Source organism: Xenopus tropicalis, chromosome 8, assembly GCF_000004195.4.
Source record: "Xenopus tropicalis strain Nigerian chromosome 8, UCB_Xtro_10.0, whole genome shotgun sequence".
Classification (NCBI taxonomy): Eukaryota; Metazoa; Chordata; class Amphibia; order Anura; family Pipidae; genus Xenopus; species Xenopus tropicalis.
The window spans coordinates 23,197,015-23,220,981 of record NC_030684.2 but is presented as its reverse complement, the minus strand read 5'-3'; the positions used below and the strand labels follow the sequence as shown (position 1 = coordinate 23,220,981).

Below are 23,967 nucleotides of genomic sequence, written 5' to 3'. Positions count from 1 at the left end.
GTCACCATAACTTAAATAAGGGGTTAAATATGATGGAACCGATATGCTGGCAAGACCTATCAGGTGATGTGAGGGTTAACAAGCCATTGCTCTGCAATGTATCTCAGACAGTATTGAAAGGGTTTAAAGGGCCATGGGAGACTACAGAAGTGGAATGATATTCTTCAGAGGGTGATATGTATAAAAATAAAAACATGGTAGCTCCAGCAGAGAGCTGACTGGGTGCCTGTGAGCTGTTAGTGTGACTGCAGAAGCCTATGTACAGACTACTTGAGGGTAAGTGTGTAAAAGAAGTGGGATGGAAGGGGGTATAAGACCCAAAAGCTTGCAATTGACAGATACAAGCATCATATTCAAGTGGGGTGCATGGGAGCTCAAAGCACAATGCAATGAGCAAAAGTCTTCTAATCCCCATGGCCAGTGTGGCCATACTCCTCAATGCGTATTGGCCTCTGTACTACAATAAAGAGGAATGTAGAGAGCTGTTTTTTGTATTATACTGCACTACAAAATAAATCTTCTGGGTTGTGTGGGTATGCGGGTTACACAATTTGTGGCTGTATGAGAGTAGCACTACCTGCAAATCCTTCCTTGTTCTATATACACTGGCTTCAAAAGACAGCAAGACAGGAAGGGCAGATACCTAGACCTGGGTGACGGGGTGGGGGGTTAATTATTGTTTTTAGGTCTTATACTTCTTGGTTTTCAGCATAATTATTAATTTTTGTGTATTTGATTCTTCGGCTCTCTTCGTCTCTGTCTTTTGTCTCTCACAATAGGGGGGTTCCTGCATCCATGTTCCACCTTCTTTACTTCCTGTAATTGCCAAACTGGATAGCCAAACGGTCAGTGACGCAGCGGAAAGTAGCTGGTTGCACTTCCCAGTAGGGAACCGGGTTGTTAAATAGACTAATTCCATTGTAGTAGGTACGTTTCACTCCAAATCCTACAGGGCAGAAATCATTGACGCCAACCTGGGTGATGTTGTTGGAGTGAAGGTAGACAACCTAGATATAAATGTGATGGATGGTTATTGCTAGAATGCCCATAAGTATCCCATACCTCCCATTTTTCCCACTAGGTCTTGGGAAACAAAGCCCAGGTATATATATAGCCCAGGTGTATATATAGCTCAGGGTGGGGGTGAATAACTGTCCTTCTTTACCACTTAGGTAATGTTTAGAGGAATGTTATTCTCACAGGTACTTCTTGATATACTGTACATACTGTGTATATATACATCATCATTTTACTGGATACTGTTATCACAGACAAATTAAGAACTACAAAGTTGCTTTGGTTACTCCTTTTCAAGCAATTTTCCATATATAAAGTGTTACTGCATCTTTCCCTACACTCAGCATCTTGACCTATTTTGCCTGTTATTCCTCTGTTTTATTACTTTCTGCTTCGTTAGCAAGGCTCTTTGTAGTTACCTCCATATGTAGACCCCTAAAGACAATTCTGGTTGCAAACGAAGGTATCTTTGGTGTGAAATGCAGTGCAATAAGAAGCTGACTGCTGTGGATTTCTAGGGCAGAATCTTACCTGCAGTAACTTCATATCTGGTAGGCCTGGGGGCACTTTGGAGAGTTTGTTGTTGTCCAAGTGAAGCTCTCTCAGAACAGGCATAAAAGACAGGCTGCCATTTTCTATCATGCGGATGTTATTGTGTCCTAAACCCAGCCTGGAATATCGCAAACATGAACATTCATTAAACAACTCAACATGTCCCACAATGGTCACTCCTAGTTATACCCCAACATGCCTAAGTGAAACTCCATGGTCTCTGGAAAGTATCACCTACAGTACTTAGTTCTTCATTAATCTGTGCAGACTTTGAGCAAGTCTAGGGTGTTGTTGCTATGGTGATGATGACTATTTATGCTACTTTCTAAATCAGTGATCCACAGCTCCCCAACCCCTTGGATATTACTTCCAACGGTGTCAAAGCAGGTGGTTATTTATGAATTCCTGGTTTGAAGGCAAGTTTTGACTGCATAAAAACCAGGTATACTTCCCAACAGAGCCTCCTGTAGGCTGCCAGGCAACATAGGGGCTACCAAATAGCCAATCACAACCTCATTTGGCACTCCCCAGGAACCTTTTTCATGCTGAACTCTTTTTCTCTTTTTTTGTTTGAATGTGGTCAATTCCCTTGTGCGCTGGGGCCATCATGACCTGCACTTTGAATCGTAGTATGCCCATGTAGCTGTTTGCCCATTAATTAGCCTGTTCCTCTTAACCAGTAAAGGGGCTCACCTGTACAGGTTTGTATACTGGCTAAGGTCTTCCTTTTCAATTGCTTGGATCTTATTGTTGTCAAGGTGAAGCTCATTCAGGCTGCTGGGAAGACCTGGAAAAAATATATGTAAAGAGCTGTATAAAGAACCCCAGGAAACACGCAAAGTGGCTTATAATGATGAAGTGACTTGTAAACTGTATACATTATGTGCATCAAAAAGTGTCAATAAATTATATGCATAGCAACATAGTAAGCTAGATTTAAAAAAGCCATGCATCCATCAAGTTCAACCTTTTATGTGTATACAGTATATAAGCTGCCTAACTGCTAGCTAATCGAGAGTTAAGAAAAAAAAACCTTCTGAAGCCTCTCCAATTTGCATGAGAGGGGAAAGAGTATCCTTCTCCTAGATGACTCAAAGATGGAAATCCGATCAGTCCCTTGTACTTGTAACTTGTAATATGAGCTATCTTCCATAACCCTATATTTTCTCACCTGCTAAAAAAGCCATCCAACTCCTTCTTGAAGCTATCTAATGTATCTGCCATTCTTCTATAATTCGTGTATAGTAGATTTAAAGGCCCTCTGCACACCCACATTTTCCTGTAAACTGTGTTTATTCTATGGAAATCTCGATTAAGGCCTAAATTTATGGTGTTACACTATACAGTATACAAGAAACCAAAAGAGTTCATCATCTATGACGATACTGGAACCAATGGTCTTGGTTCTGTTAAGCTGGCCACACCCCCACTGAGGTCATGCACTGCTTCTGGACTTCTAGATAAAGCCTCTTCCTGACTCCTTTCAATGTCATCACAACAGTTAAATGGCACATGATAAGAATGCTTGTGGCCAACATGCCAGAGATACTATGGCTGCCCAAGCAAGGCTGAAATTGCCCAAAATCTTTTGTTTGGGGGTGAAAGTATCTCCTATTTGTGTAGCCACAGTTAGTTTCATTAAGTGATGAAGAAACCTACCTAAGAAGACAATATGTAGCTGTAGGCTGCTTAATGAGAGAGGGTAGTGGAAATTAATGTGTGCCTTCCACATTCCATAACAGGTCATTGTGATACTGCAATAAGGGCAGTGGCACACAAACCATTCAAATGCTGCATCACCAAAAAAAAGCTGGAAATGTCATTCTATAGGGCAGACTTGAAGAGTGAAAAGTGAAATTGACAGCACAATGCCCAGGGGTTTGTTCCCTGAAAAGGCATCTAGTTTCCCTTGGAACTATTTTTACACTAAATATTATGACATTAACCAGGTACTATGGACAAAATGTGACATATATACAATGATATGTGACCTGCAGTAGTATTTCCTTTGTACCTTTTGGGATGCCAGACAGTTTAGCCTCTGAAATACGCAAGTAGTTCAGCTTCAAGCCATCAAATGCGCCAGCCTCGATGCCTCCATTTTCCAAAGGGTTACCTCCCATTTCTTAAGGGAATTTCAGAAATCAGGTTTAGGTCAATAAAATCACCGTTTTAAAAGTTCATTTTTATAAAGAGAAAGACTGTCTGATCTGTAGCCATAACCACAAGGGCTTCCAGCTTGGGATACTGTACGTCAACCACAACTAGGCCACAGCCTGAACTGATTCTGTGAAGTTTTTGTACCATCTTGCCCTACCCTTTTTATTATGTGCATGTCGGTTATCGGCTGGAGTGTGCAAGTAAGGTTGTCACCCTGTTGGTGTTTGACAGCCCAGCCGGTATCACTGGCTTAGGGCCGAGGCTGGAATTACAAATTCACCGGCCAGATTACCCCTTATAAGGATAGTCCCACCTACGTCCTACTTATTTCCCTGTCCAGCCCACCCATTTCCCCACCCCTTACAAAAAAATTGGTCACCTTACCAATACAGTTCATGTTGGTCAGTCCACTGAAGACATTCTTGGGGACCTTCTTGATTTTGTTTTCGTGAATGCGCAGCTCCACCAGAGATTTGGGAAGATTTTTGGGTATTTCCTCCAGGTTGTTTTTAGAGATGTACAGTTTCTGCATCTTCTGCATGGGCTCAAAGGCCTTGTCGTTGACTTTCGATATCTTATTGTTTACTATTACTAGAGCCTGTGCAAGTGAGGAAAAAGACATATAGAATAATGGTTATGGTCATGTGTTTTATTCCTGGATTTTTAATTATGATAAGGCTGCGATCTCCCTACTATCAGCTCAGTACTTCCCACCATGGCATTTTGGAAACCCAAGCGCATTCTTGGGCAGAATTTTGCAAGCTTAGGTTGCAATGCCGTCTATTATTGCCTGACACTGAAAAAGATCCAGCATATTCTGCCTTCTGGAGTACAAAGACCTACCCCCATGAATACAGTGCTGCCTGCATTCAACAGAGCTGCATTCATGAGCATAAGTGGCACCGCAAGGGGACACTGCATCCACACCCTAAGCAGAAGTGCTTTATAAATGAGCACTAAGGGGTGCCCTTTAGTGCTCTTGCACATTGTAGGGGCCTGTCTTAACCTTAATACTATATTCCTTCTGGTCCCAAAATTTGTCTTCTAAAATAAAAATATTTTATACACTTTAAATTTTGTACAGGTCTGCATATGTGGATAGGTCCTAATGGCCTGGTCCTATAGTTGTTGTTGGGCCATGAGCATTCTTGGGCAGAATTTTGCAAGCTTAGGTAGCAATGCCATCTATTATTGCCTGACACTGAGAAAGATCCAGCATATTCTTCCTTAGTGAAGGGGTTGTTTACTACCCTTCAATTTGCCCTGCAGGTAATGGAATTGCTGCTCTCTGTGCTCTTTTCTGGAGTACAAAGACCTACCCCCATGAATACAGTGCCGCCTGCATTCAACAGAGCTGCATTAATAAGCATAAGTGGCATGTAGGCATTCATCATTCAGATGCACAAGTTAGGGAGTGCTGGCACCCTGTGCCACCTCAAGGGGACTGCATCCAGACTCCAAGCAAAAGTGCTTTATAAATGAGCACTAAGGGTTGCCCTTTAGTGCTTTTGCACATTGTAGGGGCCTGTCTTAACCTTAATACTATATTCCTTCTGCTCCCAAAATTTGTCTTCTAAAATAAAAAATATTTTATACAGTTTATATTTTGTCAGGTCTGCATATGTGGATAGGTCCTAATGGCCTTGTCCTATAGTTGTTGTTGTGGGCCGCCGCTATGGGTTATCCAGGCCATTCTGTTTGGCCATCTCATATCCAAGACACAATGGGGTTCATTTATTAATACTGGGCAAATTTGCCCATGGGCAGTAACCCATAGAAACCAATCAGTGATTGCCTCTGTTCAGCCATTGTTGAACAATGAATGCAACAATTTGATTGGTTACCATAGGTTACTGGCCATGAGCAAATTTGCCCAGTGTTGATAAATGACCCCCAATGTTCTCCTTTCTAATTTCTGGGCCAATAATTCCCCATTCAGCTGAGAGGGCAGATCTCTCTTCTACCTAATAACAGCTTATTGTTCTTTTAAAAGCAGTTTGGCTCCTTGGTTGCATGTAACTTCACCTATGGCTGGCCTTGCAGTAGTGCCATCTGATGCCAGCTTCTCACCTCATCACTCTAACACGCCTTGCCGGCTCCAAATCTGCACAATAAGTTTGAATGACATGAGGATTAATTAACTTAATGATCACATTAATTAAGATTTTGCAGTCTTACTGTCCCTTGGGGGCCAAAGCAATCACTGTACTTGATTAACTGTCAGATGCAAAGCATTATTATAGAACCATGCACTGGCACTGAATGAACAGAACGCTTGGGACCACCTTGCCCAAATATAAATAAGGCTTTTAGGAGTAAGATTTAACTACTTATTAAATTCAAAAATAAAGGATTAAAATGTAAATTTACAGAATATACCGTGATATTTAGGATTTCTAAGTGGCCCATAAACTTGTTAGGGTCGGACTGGGGTGTGCAAGACACCCCCATTAGGGGCCCCCCTTTATCCTGCTTGCCCCTCCCCCCTCCACATGCGGGAGCAGGGAGGTGCAGGTCAGGATCATTTTTTTCCCGGTGTCCTGCGGACCCAGTCCGAGCATAGTTATGGCTACCTAGTTCACTGCTAAAAAGTGTAAGTCACCCATATTAAAATAATATAATATAAATATTGTCTTGAATGTATTACTCAACTCTTTATAAAACACCATGCACATTTGTCCGTTACATGGTCCATCCAGTTGATAATAAACGCACACACAAATATATATATATATATATATATATATATATACTCACATACAGGTTGGTCAGTCCCTTGAAGTCTTCCTTTTTGATTTCTGTAATTTTGTTGTTCTGTAAATCCAAGAGAGTGGTGTCTTTCGGAAGGTTCTTGGGCACAGACGTGAGACCTAGAAAAATGGAACAGTGTTAATCTTGCAGACTTTATTATATGTTATACAGTCTTCTGCTCCTATACTATTTCCCGAGCTGGCTATGAGGAGGAGGGGACTGCCACAGGGGCCACAGAAAATACCTGGGACCTTGCAGCCCAAAGAAACATTTGGATGCAGTGACAAAGTTAAAAAAAAAAACTCAATATGGCCCAGATCTATATAATAACTCGAAAAGTGTTACCAGGGCTTCCCCATAGATAGGCACCTGTACAGTGGCATATTTATAGAAGAAGAAGACCCCATGACCACGGGGTGGAGGGGGTCACAGGTGACGCCTGCAGAAATTCATACAATGCATAATGTAGTGTGCAAAGTGCAAAAAAAAGGGCTGTTATGCAGATACTAGAAACTGGATATTATATCACTATTTATACGACAGGAGAGCACCCAACACAAGTACCTTTGTATATCCATACAAGTCCAGCACCCAGAGCAATTTTACACTAAATTTTTTAAAGTTTATTTATCCTTCAAGCCAAGGAAACAACAATGATAGTACTTTTACATTCTATCCCAAAAGGCAGCAGTGCCCAGTCTTGCAATTGTTTGAATAGGTTGGCAGACAATTAAAGGAAAAGCTGATTATGAAAATAATCTTTTAAAAATGAGATTATAAACTCTTCAGGTCCTACTTAGTATGCTCACTGGGCTTAACTACAGCATGTTGCAATTAGCAACAGTTCAGAAAGGTGTTGACCTAGCTTAAAGCCTATACATACATTTTAGAAATATGGTCATTATTTGTAATATATGAGTTCAAAATTACAGGTATTGTAAGTTGTACTTCCCCTTGAACTCACTGTCCCTTAACTAGTTATTGGGTTGTCAGTAGAACAGAAAAATAAACAACACAGTTGAACAGTAAAACTCTAGGATCTTGATTTGTGGTTGCTGGGGCCACTGAAAAATGTAAACAGTTCTGATAACTTTCATTTGCGACATAGTAAAATGAGGTATATGGGTGTATACATTTCAATAAATTTAGCAAAGTCACAAGCTCTAAAGCTTTAGAGACCAGAGGAATAACTGCTGAACTCTGGAAGATACTTGGACATTAACTGTGCTGATCAGAACTATCAGAACTTTCCTACCACACTGCATTACCTCTGAGCCAATTTTCTACCTTATAGGTATTATATTTATATAGAGCCGGCAGATTCTGCAGCACTTTGCACAGATTATATATCATTTATATATATATATACATTTATATATCATTCATATATCCCTGTCCTGCTCACTCACACTATGGTCGATTTCATCAGAAGCCAATGAACCTGCCTGTATTTTGGAGAGTGGGAGGACACAGGAGTTCCCAAATAAAAAGGATGTAGATAGGGAGAGCATACAAACTATTTGCCCTGTCTGGAATTAAACCTAATCTATGTGCTAATCTAGTAGATATATACTGGCAGGTTCATTTCAGAGAGAAAAGAAAAGTTATTGCATGCTTTATCATGTGAAAACTTATGAATGTTATTCAATTTTAGGAGAAAAATACTTTTCTCCTGTGAGGGGTTAAGGTTGGTGAGTTCTTCAGGCAAGGACTGATATTGTGCCAACAGGTACAGATTCAGGGTGTAGAGAGCGAAAACCCAGGAACAGGAAGGAGCGGGCCAGAGCGGGTGAAGAATTAGAGACTGACATGAGCAGGGATGAAGAGGAGGAAGAATTTGGGACAGGCAGAGTGGCGGAGTGGGCAAAGAATCAGGGACAGGCAGGAATGGGGCAAAGGAACCAAGCAGGAACAGAACTGAGCAGGAACAAGGTTAGATGCAGGCAGGAGCCAGAGCAAGGAAATAAGAGCCAGGGATATAATCAAGGCCAATGCTCAGGCACAGGATGTGAAGAGGGCTGGGCTTATATAGGGCAGACTCAGCCGTGATTGGGTGACCCCACCCAACCAATAATGCTGCTGGGGTTATTCAACATAACCAGAGATCCAGGTGAAAAGGAGATAAGTGCTTGCTGGCTGCTCTCCTGGTCCAGTGGCTAGGAAGAGCAGCCAGCAACCAGGAGGTCCCAGGAACCAACCCCCGCAGAAATGAATTGCATTTTAAATTTAATTTTGTCAGTTTTCACATGATAAACTTTTTTCTCACTGAACTGAATCTTGGCCATAGAGTGGGAAAAGTCCAGATCCAGCACCTATGTACAGTATACTGGTTGTAACTACTGTGGCAGCAGAACTGACAGACCAAGGACTATAGTGGGCTCACTGGACTCCAGTAAAGTATTTGTTCGTGAAACAGGTCATGTTTCTCAGTTTGGTTATCCCTACACAAATAACTTTGTGCCCCTGGCCAGCACTGCCTTTTGCTGAAATATGGAAACATGGCCCGGGGTACACACATGAGCACTGCACCACCATCTTTTTTTTTTTCTTGGGGGTCAGTGCAAGTCAGAGCCAAACTTCTTGCTTTCTGTGTCAAAGTTTGGCTTCAACTTTACTGCTTAAGTACACAGTGGCCACAAGGGATCCCTGAGAAATTCAAGAAGATGGCGATGTGGCCATCACTAGGATAGTAGCCTAGGTATCTGAGACTAAAAATTAAAATCTCTTGGTGGTGCCTAACAAATTAGCACCCCTATATTGATTACTGTCTTCTAAATGAGTGGGACAGCCAGGAAATTTTCAGCAGTAGTTGTCCTAACTTAAGCTAACTATATATTAAAAGATCTAATTGTTTGGTAAGATCGGCAAATGAGCAGATCTTTAACTTATTTGCCCATCTTATATCAGTCGATATCAGGCTATCCAATCATTTGGCCCTAGTATTACTACAGCTGGGATACAGTCCATCTGGGTAAGGGCCGCATTAACAAACCTCATTTCGATAGGATTTTTAAACCTAGGCAAATGATATCTGCCCGACCTTCAGACAAGCCAGTCTGAATGCAAACTAGAGGTGCCAAATTGGCTGGTAAAATATGCCCATGTATGGCCACCATAATTTGCAGTTTCCTGCTGCTGAACTCTGCATCAGTCTCTTTCTAATATTGTTAACTAGGAGAGATAAACCCCTTTAAACAGCCTCAACCTTTACAGCAACCATGTTGAAGTTTGTCTAGACTTGGCTTCACTTGTGCATGCTCCTGATTGGCAATCACCAAAGACCCTAGGAGAGGAAATCTAGTGGCCTTTCATTTGACGGGTCCTATCATACTTTTGCTAAGGAAGAGCAACTAGGGTTGGCATCCAGCCAGTATTTGACCAGCTTAGCCGACAAATCGCCAGCTAGGGTTGGTAATGGTATTACAAATGTAATGGCAATTTAAAGGTCGGTAAATTTGTAAGGGTGGCAACCATACCTATAATCCGCCCTTTCCCTGACTCTTTCCATGGTAGATCACCTCCTTTTATATAGAGGCCAACCTCTGTCCGGTCCATTATCCCAACCCCCCCCCCCCCCCCCATTTCCCCATTCCCCTGCCTAATCCACCCACTTCCCCACTCCCAAGTAACAACACTGCCCGCCCCCAACCTTAATGCTGGCAATAATAGCAAAAAAAGGTGGCAACCCTATGAACATCCCCTAAAAGCCATAAAGTCTCAGTCTGATATAGATAGCCACCTTTTGACATAGGTAAATCTTCTTTGATCTTGCACAGGATAAAGGTGTTTCAGAAAGTTCCTGGGATTCATTTACGGAACTGCTATCTATCATCCAACCTTTAGCAAAGATCTCTCTGTATAATAAGTTTCTCATAGTCTTTATCAGACTTTATTGTTCTTTATTCGTTCATAAGCATTACACTCAATTGTCCTGAAGAATGTAGATGCCTTTCAATTAACAGCCAAGGTTTCCAGCAATAAAAAAATTATCAACTTGTATTTTCATTTCTGCCAACTAGATTTCAGGATGTGAGCCAAAGCTTTGAAAGCGAGGCCACAAGAGGTGATGGAACATAACAGCAAAATGACTTCTCGGAGGCTGATGTTATGTTTAAGAGGAGAACAAAAACTCTGATCCATGTCCAAACATCTGCTATTATTAGCAAGTAAAGGTGGCCACACATAGGTCATCCCATGTGGCGTCTGGCTGACCTAGCAGATGGGTCGAGTGGAGGGATACTGTAGGAGGGACCATACACAGGATGGGCACCTTCCTGTTGCTACTATTCTCTTGTTCTTCCACTGCTGATGGACCATACCATAGTCAACTTGGTATACTGGCAATGAACTTTTCAAACCTGCCGAACAGACAAACTGACCCATATCCAGAGTACATAGTTACATTAGGTTGAAAAAAGACCAGAGCCCATCAAGTTCAACCCTTCCAAGTGAACCATCACACAATAAACCTATACTGACCTATATATATACTAACATACATAACTATACAAACCATGAATACTAATTCTAGGTAAGTATTTTGCAAATCCAAACTGCATGGTTCTCCAGAGCTTAAGATCCCCTTATGGAAACATCAGGCTCCGAAGGATGCCCGTGTTTTTTATGCTTATATAACAAGCAGTTGGCAGGCAAGGTTGTCATGTAGCAATGGCTGTACTGCCAGCCTGGCAACCCACAGGTCTGGGTACATCATCCAGTTCTGACTTGCAAATTATCTCACACAGAGATCAGCATCCCATTTACTTCTCATTCCAATTCTTCCAATTTTTCCTGTAAAGTCTCCTTCCAGGTGCTTTTACTGTAAACTTCAACAATGTCCCCTGCATGGTTTGTCAACAATGGTTAATTCCATCTAAGCTAGAGGCTGTTTTTTATTATAGGGACAGCTGTAAAGTGCGGCCATAAATATACAAATCTGGCAAATCTTCCTTTAACCCCGCAAATCTACGATCCATGGTTCTAGATTTGGATTGATTTCATTTGTATGTATAAGGTATGGGAAACTTAGAGCACTTTTAGCATTATTATCCATTTTTTGTACAGCGGCTATACCTGAACTAGAACATTGCTAATGCCAAGCAGGTGTAGAGTCAGCCCTGACACATAGCAGCAGATTCATAGATTTAACCCTTAATGCCTGCAGTAATTTCATTTATATTTTCCTGCTGTTTTACTGGTGCTACTAGAGTTAATACAAGAGGCAGGCTGCAATGAAGCTGAGCTGACCCATATAGCCTGCCTGCATTTAGAACTCTCTGTCACCTCAATAGATGGTGATTCCCTCACCACCTTCAAGATGGCATTAGTTCCAGGGTTCCTCAGAGTCAATAAGCACATGGCTCTTGATTACTCTGAACAGAGTGGCAACACCAAAACGCACAAGTGCTAGGAGCATTTTTGGTCAAAGGAACTTGCCATTGATTCACATATTGATTCTGCCCCCATTTTTGCACAACCATGAGTTGGACATAAAAATGAGCCCTATTATCTGTTATCTTTTGTCCATCTGCATTTTGCTTATCTGGATATTTAACAACATAACTGTAAAACAATATACAGCAGTGCTGTCCAACTGGCAGCCCATGACCCCCCCCTTGTGTGACCCCCCCCATCTGTCTGACTGAGCAGTGCTGGCATTGTGTCACTGTATGTACTGCATGCCCTATGGTGCCTGTGTGTGCCAAACTCTGCCTGTCCTTTGCTGCATGTGTGTGTCATACTCTGCCTGTCCTATGCTGCCGATGTGTGCCATACTCTGCCTAGCCTATGCTGCCTGTGTGTGCCATACTCTGCCTGCCCTATGCTGCCTGTGGGAGGTGAACCTGGCAGGGGTTTGTTTTGGGAGTTTGTCAGCATTTGGAAATAGTTGTTAGAAGCTCATGAAGGGTTTAATTATGTGCTGGGGGTGACTGTGCTATCCACCTATCACATGTGAATGATGGGTCATATCCCTGAAGTGAACACTAACCATTTGTTTTTCTGCTGTACTACCACCATTAATGTGAAGATGGTCTTAAAAGCTCTTGTGATAATATGGGTGTGGTTTGAAGTGAGTGTGGTTTAAACAAAGGAGTGGTTAAAACAGGGTTCTATGATTGGCCCTCCAGCACAGCCCTCACTACCACAGAAGTTGACCAGAACTGATATACAGTAGAAGCCCCATTTACTTTATGCAGTAGTGGGACCAAAGTGGCAAAAAAGGGTGGAAAGTGCCATGATTTTTGCATTCTGTGTCCTGCCCTACACTTACCCCCAGAGACAGAATGGATATACAGAATAAAATACCTGCACATGGATAGATAGATAGATAGATATATGATAGATAGATGATGATAGATAGATAGATAGATGATAGATGATGATAGATAGATATAGATAGATAGATGATAGATAGATAGATAGATAGATAGATAGATAGATAGATAGATAGATAGATAGACAAATCACCAGTGTGGTTTAATTTGTAACAGATCTTACCAGACTAAGTTAATTGCCTTTTATGAGGAGGTGAGCAGGAACCTCAACTCTGGAATGGCAGTTGATGTCATCTACTTTGATTTTGCTAAAGCATTTGACACAGCACCTCACAGAAAGTTAATGATTAAATTGAGGGATATTGATCTGGAACATAATATCTGTAACTGGATAGAGAACTAGCTGAATGATAGATTACAAAGAGTGGTGGTAAATGAAACATTTTCTAATTGGACCAGTGTGGTTAGTGGAATACCGCAGGGGTCAGTCCTTGGTCCTTTGTTTTGTAACTTGTTTATTAATGACCTGGAGGTGGGCATAGAGAGTACTGTTTCTATTTTTGCTGATGATACTAAATTGTGCAAAATTTTAAGTTCCATGCCACTTTGCAGAGCAATTTGACACAATTAGAAAACTGGGCAGCAAAATGAAAAATGAGGTTCAATACTGACAAGTGCAAAGTTATGCACTTTTGTAGAAATAATACAGTGGCTTGCAAAAGTATTCGGCCTCCTTGAACTTTTCCACATTTTGTCACATTACAGCCACAAACATGAATCAATTTTATTGGAATTCCACGTGAAAGACCAATACAAAGTGGTGTACGCGTGAGAAGTGGAACGAAAATCATACATGATTCCGAACATTTTTTACAAATAAATAACTGCAAAGTGGGGTGTGCGTAATTATTCAGCCCCCTTTGGTCTGAGTGCAGTCAGTTGCCCGTAGACATTGCCTGATGAGTGCTAATGACTAAATAGAGTGCACCTGTGTGTAATCTAATGTCAGTACAAATACAGTTGCTCTGTGAAGACCTCAGAGGTTGTCTAAGAGAATATTGGGAGCAACAACACCATGAAGTCCAAAGAACACACAAGACAGGTCAGGGATAAAGTTATTGAGAAATTTAAAGCAGGCTTAGGCTACAAAAATATTTACAAAGCCTTGAACATCCCACGGAGCACTGTTCAAGCGATCATTCAGAAATGGAAGGAGTATGGCACAACTGTAAACCTACCAAGACAAGGCCGTCCACCTAAACTCACCTAAACAGAAATGCAGCCAAGAGGCCCATGGTGACTCTGGACGAGCTGCAGAGATCTACAGCTCAGGTGGGGGAATCTGTCAATAGGACAACTATTAGTTGTGCACTGCACAAAGTTGGCCTTTATGGAAGAGTGACAAGAAGAAAGCCATTGTTAACAGAAAACCATAAGAAGTCCTGTTTGCAGTTTGCCACAAGCCATGTGGGGGACACAGCAAACATGTGGAAGAAGGTGCTCTGGTCAGATGAGACCAAAATGGAACTTTTTGGCCAAAATGCAAAACGCTATGTGTGGCGGAAAACTAACACTGCACATCACTCTGAACACACCATCCCCACTGTCAAATATGGTGGTGGCAGCATCATGCTCTGGGGGTGCTTCTCTTCAGCAGGGACAGGGAAGCTGGTCAGAGTTGATGGGAAGATGGATGGAGCCAAATACAGGGCAATCTTGGAAGAAAACCTCTTGGAGTCTGCAAAAGACTTGAGACTGGGGCGGAGGTTTACCTTCCAGCAGGACAACGACCCTAAACATAAAGCCAGGGCAACAATGGAATGGTTTAAAACAAAACATATCCATGTGTTAGAATGGCCCAGTCAAAGTCCAGATCTAAATCCAATCGAGAATCTGTGGCAAGATCTGAAAACTGCTGTTCACAAATGCTGTCCATCTAATCTGACTGAGCTGGAGCTGTTTTGCAAAGAAGAATGGGCAAGGATTTCAGTCTCTAGATGTGCAAAGCTGGTAGAGACATACCCTAAAAGACTGGCAGCTGTAATTGCAGCAAAAGGTGGTTCTACAAAGTATTGACTCAGGGGGCTGAATAATTACGCACACCCCACTTTGCAGTTATTTATTTGTAAAAAATGTTTGGAATCATGTATGATTTTCGTTCCACTTCTCACGTGTACACCACTTTGTATTGGTCTTTCACATGGAATTCCAATAAAATTGATTCATGTTTGTGGCTGTAATGTGACAAAATGTGGAAAAGTTCAAGGGGGCCGAATACTTTTGCAAGCCACTGTATAAACATGAGTTATACACTGAGGGCAGCGGCACACGGGGAGATTTGTCGCCCGCGATGACTAATCTCCCCGATATGCCATCCCACTGCTGGTGGGATGGTATATGCATCGCTTTGGACGACTGAAGTTGCCTTGCGAGGAAACTATGGCGACTTTGGAAAACCAAAGAGACTTGAATGCCATCCCACCGCCGCCCACAATGGCAGTGTGTTGGGGGATCCTTACTTGAAAAGGATCTGGGGGGTTTTGTAGATAACAAGTTGTCTAATTCCAGGCACTGTCATTCTGTGGCCACTAAAGGAAATAACTGCTATTTTGTATAAAAAAAGGGCATTGAATCAATGAATGAAAACATAATTTTGCCTCTTTGCCTCTCTTTATAGGTCCCTGGTAAGGCCTCACCTTGAGTATGCGGTGCAGTTTTGGGCTCCAGTCCTTAAGAAGGATATTAATGAGCTGAAGAGAGTGCAGAGACGTGCAACTAAACTGGTTAAGGGGACAGAAGATTTAAACTATGAGGTTAGACTGTCAAGGTTGGAGTAGTTTTCTCTGGAAAAAAGGTGCTTGTGAGGGGACATGATTACTCTGTACATTAGAGGGGATTATAGACAGAGAGGGGGTGTTCTTTTTTCCCATAAAAATGATCAGTGCACCAGAGGCCACCCCTTAGAGGAACAGAACTTTCATTTGAAGCAGCGTATGTGATTCTTCACGGTGAGGGCAGTGAGGTCAGGGAATGCCCTATCGAGTGATGTTGTGATGGCAGAGTGTCTGTTAATGCCAAGAGGGGTTTGGATGATTTCTTGAACAAGCCTAATATCCAAGGCTATTGTGATACTGAAAACTGCAATTAGCATTGATGTTGGTATATATAGTTTATGTATGTGTGTGTATGGATAGGTTGGTATTGGTCTATGTTTGTGCGTTGGGGGCTTCTTGGAAGGGTTGATCTTAATGGACTTTGGTCTTTTTTCAACCCAACGTAACAATGTAACTTTGTAAAAGACAGACAGACGGATATACGAACAGACAGATTGATATAGATACATGATAGAGATTGACAGATAGAGAGAGGATTAGACAGACAGGCAGAAACAGCTTTAGTGCTAGTGAGAAGCAGTTATTGCACTCATTAGTTAATTTAAGCCCTGTTCAGATTTATTGTCATTTGGTAGCTGACAAGGGGGCAGTTATACAGGAAGGGCTCTTTCTGCAGTCGGAATATTTTAACATTCCAGGCTCTCACCAAGCACTCACAACTTACATAAACATTCCATGGCCATAACTCAGACCTGCCTTTCCATTTAGTGAACTAGATACCCTTTCTATTAACAACACTTGAAGGGCCCCTGCAACTTGTGTGCGATACTGCAATCATAGAAGCAAACCATGATACTATTAGCAGTGGACCTGGCAATGATACTAGAATTCTGGGGGGAAAATGGTAAATTGTGTCCGAAATTTGCACTTTGCTAAATACTCAGTTTTCAATAGGAGCCACAGTACACAAAGCCACTTTGCTACCTAACCTGAACAGTCCACAGACAGCTTAATAACTTTCCAGCAAGACACATACAGTGCCACAAGGGGCAGCCCTCTAATGGCTTTGGACTGGCTTTGTAAGAAAGTAATAGGTGCAAGGGCTTAGCCAGTTGAATGTCTCACTTTTGCACCAGCCCTGCCTTTTGCTTACCATCCAATATATAACTCAATGGGCTTACTAAACAAGTCCAGATGTACATCTGCTTTATAGTGGGCAGCATGGTGGCACAATGGTTAGAGCTGTATGGGCCTTGCATGCCCCAGTCTGACCCTGCTGGTGTCCTAGGTTTGATTGCAGCCAGGGCACTATCTGCAAGGCCCCAAACATTTTGATCTGATATACCCATCTCTTGTTCAGTGATTTCTACATTGATTACCCAAAACAATGTTTGATGCTTCCAGATGCTCCTGAAAGTCCAGCTTGCTCACCATAGCATCATAAAGGACATTCCCTGTGAGCTAGGACCTCCAGCTTCTTGTCTATCTTCTAGCTTCTTGTAGTCATAAAGCTATAACCATACAATTTGTAGGGATCTAGTGGCTTGCAGGGTACAGTTATTTTTTATTGGCAAAAACTTACCCAAATCAGAGCACTGCACCACACGTAAATGACACTGACACCCAAAAGGACATAAATCCATAGGTGGCATAGGCGTCGAGCCAACATCTGGAACAGTGTCAGTAGGATCTACTCCCGAGGCCTCCTCATCTTTCATCATAGCCATTCCATCGTCCATGGTAAAATCCCAGAATCCCCTCTGCTCAAACGGCAGGGCGTGGATGACTAAGATACAGGAGCATAACATAAGCAACGCCTTCATTGTTGGAGTTATATCTGGGAAGAAAGGAAAGAGAAATTAGTGGTTATCCACAAAGAGCAGAAAGTGAGCAATCCAACAAATTTTACCAGAGATGTATGGGAATACACTTGTTTGGGCTTGGCCTTTACTCCTGATAAGATACCTTATTGGTTTAGGGGAAACTATTAATGACCCACATCTACATTCAACAAAGAAAGTTCTACGGTTTTGCCAAAACAGGTGAAAAGAGGGAGGTGTTCATACAGAGCTCATCATCTCTAGTTTAACTCACTTAGCTTATTACAGAGGAGGTAATAAGTGTAAAAGCAAACCAATTCTCTGTTACTGCTTTATAAAGTAAAGAAAAATAATATACAGATTTTTGTAATCTCTAAGAGAGGGTTATATAGGGTGAGACTCTCTTTGTGTTTGGCCCTAAGGTCATTCAAGCTCTTCACTCAATGTATATATATCAAAGCTCAAAAGCAGCAACAGCCGCTATAAACCTTTATGGATAGCCACATTACTGGAACATTACTGGAACGGACCAGGTTATACAGGCAACCAGATTACGGTGGCTATAAATGGGCTGATAAAAGCTGCTGAGTTGGCAACTTATTGACCCTTGTATAGGGCCCTTAAACGGGCCCACCCAACTGAAATTTTGACTAAAATCAGGCAGATGTTGATTGAGCAGGTTTAAAAATCCCATCAGGGTGAGGACTGCATTGGCTTGATGTGGTCAACATTATCAACATTGTGATGCAGTCATTTAGTTGCAAAAGCAGGGCCAGAACTAGGGCTAGGGAGTAGAGGCACCTGCCTAGGGCACAACAATGGGGTGGTGCCAGGCTGTTACCTCTTGTGCCTACCCCTAGTATGCTCTCTCTTCCCCCTGCCATTGTGTGGCAGGGGCTAGGTGGCTGGCCAGGTTGCCTAGGGTGCCTGGTCGGCTTGGCCTGCCCCTGTCTAAAAGAAGTTCTCTACCCCTGAGCATTGCAATGCCCCTATCTTAATTGCCCTATGTTGGTGTGTTTGTGTAATAATTTGCCTTCAGGGGCTTTCCCATTTGACCAACAGGAACCTATTATGGGAAACTCTAACCCCCTCCAGAGAATTTCCTTCTTGAGGAATGGTCCAACATCCCAGCAGAAGGAAATGAACATGTGTACAACCACATTTCATGGTTTATTGAAACACTAGCTTACAGATTTTATTCATGACTTGCCTACAGTGCAGAAAGGTACCATGTGCTACCATCACTCTTGTGTGGAATGTTAGCAAAATGAATTATACAGTGGAAGAAAGATGTACAAAGGATTAAAAAAATAAAAAAGGAAACTTAATGCTTTGTCCCCAGATCATGTGGCATAACCCCTCCCCCAGTTAAATGGCCATTCTGTAGCTTATGGTCTAGCTAAAATAGCTGCAAAATTATAGCTTAACGAACTGCTGGCTTCAAAATTACAGACAGCACGTAGCAAGAGAATAACTGCTGTATGTCTTTATAATAAGCAATTTTAACCCTTGTATAGCATATCTGAGCTGGCCTATTAAAACAACAGGTTGAGGTATAAAACTCAAGTCTATTTTTGTTTTTGGAGATTTCGGGTGAGTGCTTACTTGTGCCTTGGGTATACCTGGAAATATAGCAGGGTGACTGTTGTCCCAATGTTTCTATATATCTGTAATCTTGTTATGAGCTAAGGGGGCCCAGCCTGAAGGCCAGTTAGGGTGGGATTTGGGGTGAGTGCTTATTTGTGCCCTGGGTATCCCTGGAACTATAGCAGGGTGACTGTTACCCCAATGTTTCTATATATCTGTAACCTTGTTATGAGCTAAGGGGGACCAGCCTGAAGACCAGTTAGGGGGAGACTTGGGGTGAGTGCTTATTTGTGCCCTGGGTACCCCTGGAACTATAGCAGGGTGACTGTTACTTCAGTGTTTCTATATATCTGTAACCTTGTTATGAGCTAAGGGGGCCCAGCCTGAAGGCCAGTTAGGGGGAAACTTGGGGTGAGTGCTTACTTGTGTCCTGGGTATAGAGATGTAGCGAACTGTTCGCCGGCGAACTAATTCGCGCGAACATCGGGTGTTCGCGAACGCACAAGTTCGCGAACTTTCCGCGTATGTTCGCAATTTGGGTTCGCCGCGTTTTTTTCCGCTGCACAACCACACATGGCGTTTTTCAGCCTAGTACTGGTGTAAGCAAATCCCGTTTCTATGGTGCCAATAGTGCGAAATAGCAAAAAACGCCGCGTATTTCCGCTAGGTCTGCCCGTTTTCACGCAACGCTTTTTCAACAAAGTATTTTTTAGAGAATTTTTTTCACTTGATCCCCCTCCTGCATGCCCCTGTCCAGGTCGTGGCACCCTTTAAACAAATTTAAAATCAGTTTTCTGGCCAGAAATGGCTTTTCTAGGTTTTAAAGTTCGCCTTCCCATTGAAGTCTATGGGGTTCGCAAAGTTTGCGAATATTCGCGCTTTTTTTTTTAGGTTCGCTACATCCCTACCTGGGTACCCCTGGAACTATAGCAGGGTGACTGTTACCCCAATGTTTCTATATATCTGTAACCTTGTTATGAGCTAAGGGGGCCCAGCCTGAAGGCTAGTAAGGGGGGGATTTGGGGTGAGGGCTTGTTTGTGCCCTGGGTACCCCTGGAACTATAGCAGGGTGACTGTTACCCCAATGTTTCTGTATATCTGTAACCCTGTTATGAGCTAAGGGGGCCCAGTAGGATGGCACATTATGGTAAGTACTTATTTGTTGACCTGGGTTGGGTACTGTAGAAACCACTTATATGTGTATCTAAAAAGATTCTGAAGGGATCTGCAGTAGCTTCTAGGTGATCCATTGCCACCAATGGGTCAGCCTCCAACAATATATTTAAAAGGGAAATATCAGCAGTTCATTGAGCCATATGCTCTGCAGCACCACTTTGCCACAATGGGCAAATCCTACTGTCACCTATTACACATTACCCCTACCAACAATGGCTAGGTGTTAGGAAAAAACATGATATTTAAAATAACTTAAATAATAAATAACTTCTATTTTAAATAATTTTTTGATTAAAATTAATCAAATCCTGGAATAGACAGGCCCTTCCTCTTTAAAAAGGAATTCTAATTATTACATATAAAAATGCTATTATTTTTATAGTAGGGCAGTCTGATACCCCCTAAGAATATTTGATGGTATTCCCTGGATATTGCCATCTTCCCAGGCCTCAGCCAATGTCAAATCATTTTTAAAATAAAAAGGTGCTAGCTTGTGTAACATGGGACTGCCTTTTCATTATTTGTATGGAATGCAAATTAAAAGTATGGAATGTTCTGAACAAGAATGTGCATTCCTACAGATAACTGATGTGTGTGGAATGTGCACCTGTGGGATTTGTCTGTGGATGCGGAAAGAATCCTTACATTAAAGTAAACCCATATGCATATAAATGAGAGTACCTCTTTAATGCCCCAGCCACCAAGTGTGGATTTTAAGATAGTTGAAGGCCCTAGTATCTTGAATTTGTTATGTTCTCCCACTATTTTTTTTTAATATAATCATATTGTTGGTGTGAAACATTCCTTTTCGATGAGTTCTTCCATACTGAACTGCATTATCAGTTTGTGGGTGTCCTATGTAACCTCCTATGTACCCTCAGGGTGTGCTTTATCTATAGTTACGCACATGTTTGAAACAAAAGAAATTAGACATATGAACTGAAACTTTTCATGAAAAGTTTAAATTAAGCTTTTCACCCCTAATTTTGTCTTGATGGTTTCTTCTTTGTCTTTCTGTGATGATCATACACTTCTAGCCTTCAAGACCCGACAGAGATGCTCCCTGAAACACATGGCTGATCCTTATCATATGGCTATAAAGTTTTTTTTCTGTGCAGCAATTAGAGTATTCCTTTAGATGTCTATCTACTTCATCTTACTCAGCTGCTCTCTGACTTGTAACTGTCATTTTTCTTGCAATTTGCAAGGATTACCCTAAAGAAACTATATTGTGCATACCCTTGCAGCATAGCAGGGAATGCAGCAATACCAGGCACACTATGTGGGAAGCAGACTACTATATAATTGTAAGGATGTCCGCCAATCAGGAACGAGCGCGCGTTTAGTCGTGTGCGGCGCAGCGAAAAGTCACACGCACGCGTTTAGTTGCGTGCAGTGCGGCGTACAGACGCGCGCGCACGTATGTACGCACGCTCCGGCGTGCGTCCTGACGCAACACAAACATGCGTCTTGCCAGCCTGTAAATAGTCGCCAATTACATGTGTTCTTTGCTTGGTTATCAAGTTTACTCTGTTGCCTGGCATTTTCCCCTATCCTGATTTTTCTGTTGTGAACCTCTGCCTGAAAACCGCTTGTGAATCTGTTCTGCCTGCCTTGACTCGGACCCGTTTGACCATCCCTTTGTTTGATCCTTCTGTACCTCTCTCCACTGCCGTGCTTCCTGTTCTCATCTTCAGGTAAGCCTCCGGTTAGTGTGAGACGTTTGTGGGCTTGCTCGCTACGACCCATCACTCGGCTTGATATCACTCTGCGGCCTGACAACAATAATATGATACAGCCCCTGGGAAGGGTTGGACTTGCTGTTCAGGCTTCAATCTGGATTAAGAATTTGCCAGAGTATGACAGAATGAAAATGGATCATGTACCTGTCATGATCATATTACACATATACTAACAACCCAGTGACCAGATTTATGACTGAAACCAAATCTATATCTGTTGGGTCTGGAGCTCCTTCTAAAAATAATAATATTTACCTTATTGCTTTCATAAGAAGTCAATGTGAAACTACTAGGGGGGTCATTGCCATCACTTTTGATCCCATCTTATCTTCTTACATTCAAGGATTTCCCCAAACTTTTACTGGAAATTACTTAGGCTTATTTCCCACCATGGCTATTGTAACCCCTTTGCTTTTCATATTTTGTCTGTTTTGTCTAATTATTCCTTACATAGATCCAGGTCTAGGCTTCCCCCAGGCTTTCCCCATCTTCCAACCAACCTTCTTCTCTCACTCACCCTCTGCTCTTTGTTTCTGCTTCTGATTGGTTACTCCAGAATTCTTATATACGTTCTTCTGATGGAAACCTCGACAGACCCTTTGTACATGTCCCATTTGCAACAAATTGTAAACTGCCTTCAGATTTAGACATAGAGGAGTTTTGTTCCTCATATTTACAGCATTACAATTCAAACATAGGCTGTTGAACCCAGAGTAACTCCTACATCAGACACAAATGGAAGAAAACATAGAGATCTATCTACATCTAATGTAAATACAAATATGCCCCAGCAACCCTGGACTCAGTATTACTGGAATAGACCCTGCATTAACCGGTTGCACCTGAGCCCGAATATACTACCATTCAGTGCTTTTGTCTGAGTTAAGTCCTCTTCTCACTCTGTTTACTGGGAAAACGTCTCCCTACTGCTATAGCCTACAACAAAGTTCCCATCCTTTTTTTAGGGCAACATTCAAATGTAAAAAGCAATATAAACATTCTCTTGACAATTTGCAGGGGTGTCAACCTAATGGCCTTGCAGCTGTTAGAGACTACAATTCCCAGGCTCCCACAACAACTTTCAGGTGCTAAGGAATGATGGTACACAGTATTTCCAACAGCTGGACATATATACATATATATATATTATTAGGAATGAAATAAGTCCTGCCTTATTTGGAACTTGGCTAATTCCCACCACTTATTACTCAAAGATAGGCCTGCACCAAATAATATAGTATATTGTATAGTATATTTCTTAGCAGTGGGTAATAAGAAAGCTTGTTGAGAACAGACAAAAGTTGGGTTACCTAACAAAAAAAATAGACTAAGGAGTACTTTGTCCATAATAATGCCATGTGTCAGTCTGCAGCTGCTAAAGCCATAATACTGAACCCCCATTAGATTAGACCCACTGTATTACTCTTACCTATAATATTTCACATCTTTTTAATTATTTAAATGTTACTCATTATGTAATTCAGTGAAGGAAACAACTTACTACAGCTGCCACCCCAGGGGTCCTCACACTTCCTTAGGGTCCCCTGCCCCAGTCATAAGCTGATGCCGCGAGCCACCACACACATGCCCCTCAAGGCATGTACCTTATACTTAAGGTGCCCTTACACCTTCAGATCCGCTCGCTTGGCGATGTTGCCATGCGAGCGGATCTTCTCCCGATATCCCCCCCTACGGGTGAGCGATATCAGGAGAATCCAGGCTAATTCGATCGCCCAGGGGCCAAAAGATCGAATTATAACGACGGGTATAGGCAAAGTTGGTCCGGGGACTGCATCAACGAGCCGATGCGGCCTCCGATCCGACTAGATTTTTTAACCTGCCCAATCGATATCTGGGCGATTTTAGGCGGGCAGGCACGTCGGTAGTGCCCATACATGGGCCGATTAGCTGCCAAATCGGTCTAAGGGACCGATATCGGCAGCTAGAATCGGCCCGTGTATGACTGGGGGAAGGTTGGGGGGAACGGCACCACTTTCCAGTGGGGATTGGGTCTTGGTAAGCAGGACCCACCGGATTTTTTCCTGATGTCTCA

The 23,967-nt window shown here is 42.3% G+C and overlaps 1 protein-coding gene across 1 annotated transcript in view; it reads right to left on the bottom strand.

Annotated features, from left to right (window-relative positions):
- Window positions 1-663: 663 nt before the first annotated feature.
- Window positions 664-23,967, bottom strand: part of bgn (biglycan) — a gene marked incomplete at its 3' end in the record, with an annotated part of 49,700 nt that continues 26,396 nt past the window's right edge. Inside the window, 7 exon segments of the mRNA NM_001079084.2 lie at window positions 664-1,007; window positions 1,549-1,687; window positions 2,263-2,356; window positions 3,584-3,694; window positions 4,114-4,327; window positions 6,487-6,599; window positions 17,172-17,426. Coding sequence (NP_001072552.1) covers window positions 810-1,007; window positions 1,549-1,687; window positions 2,263-2,356; window positions 3,584-3,694; window positions 4,114-4,327; window positions 6,487-6,599; window positions 17,172-17,412 — 1,110 coding nt within the window. The 5' untranslated portion in view covers window positions 17,413-17,426.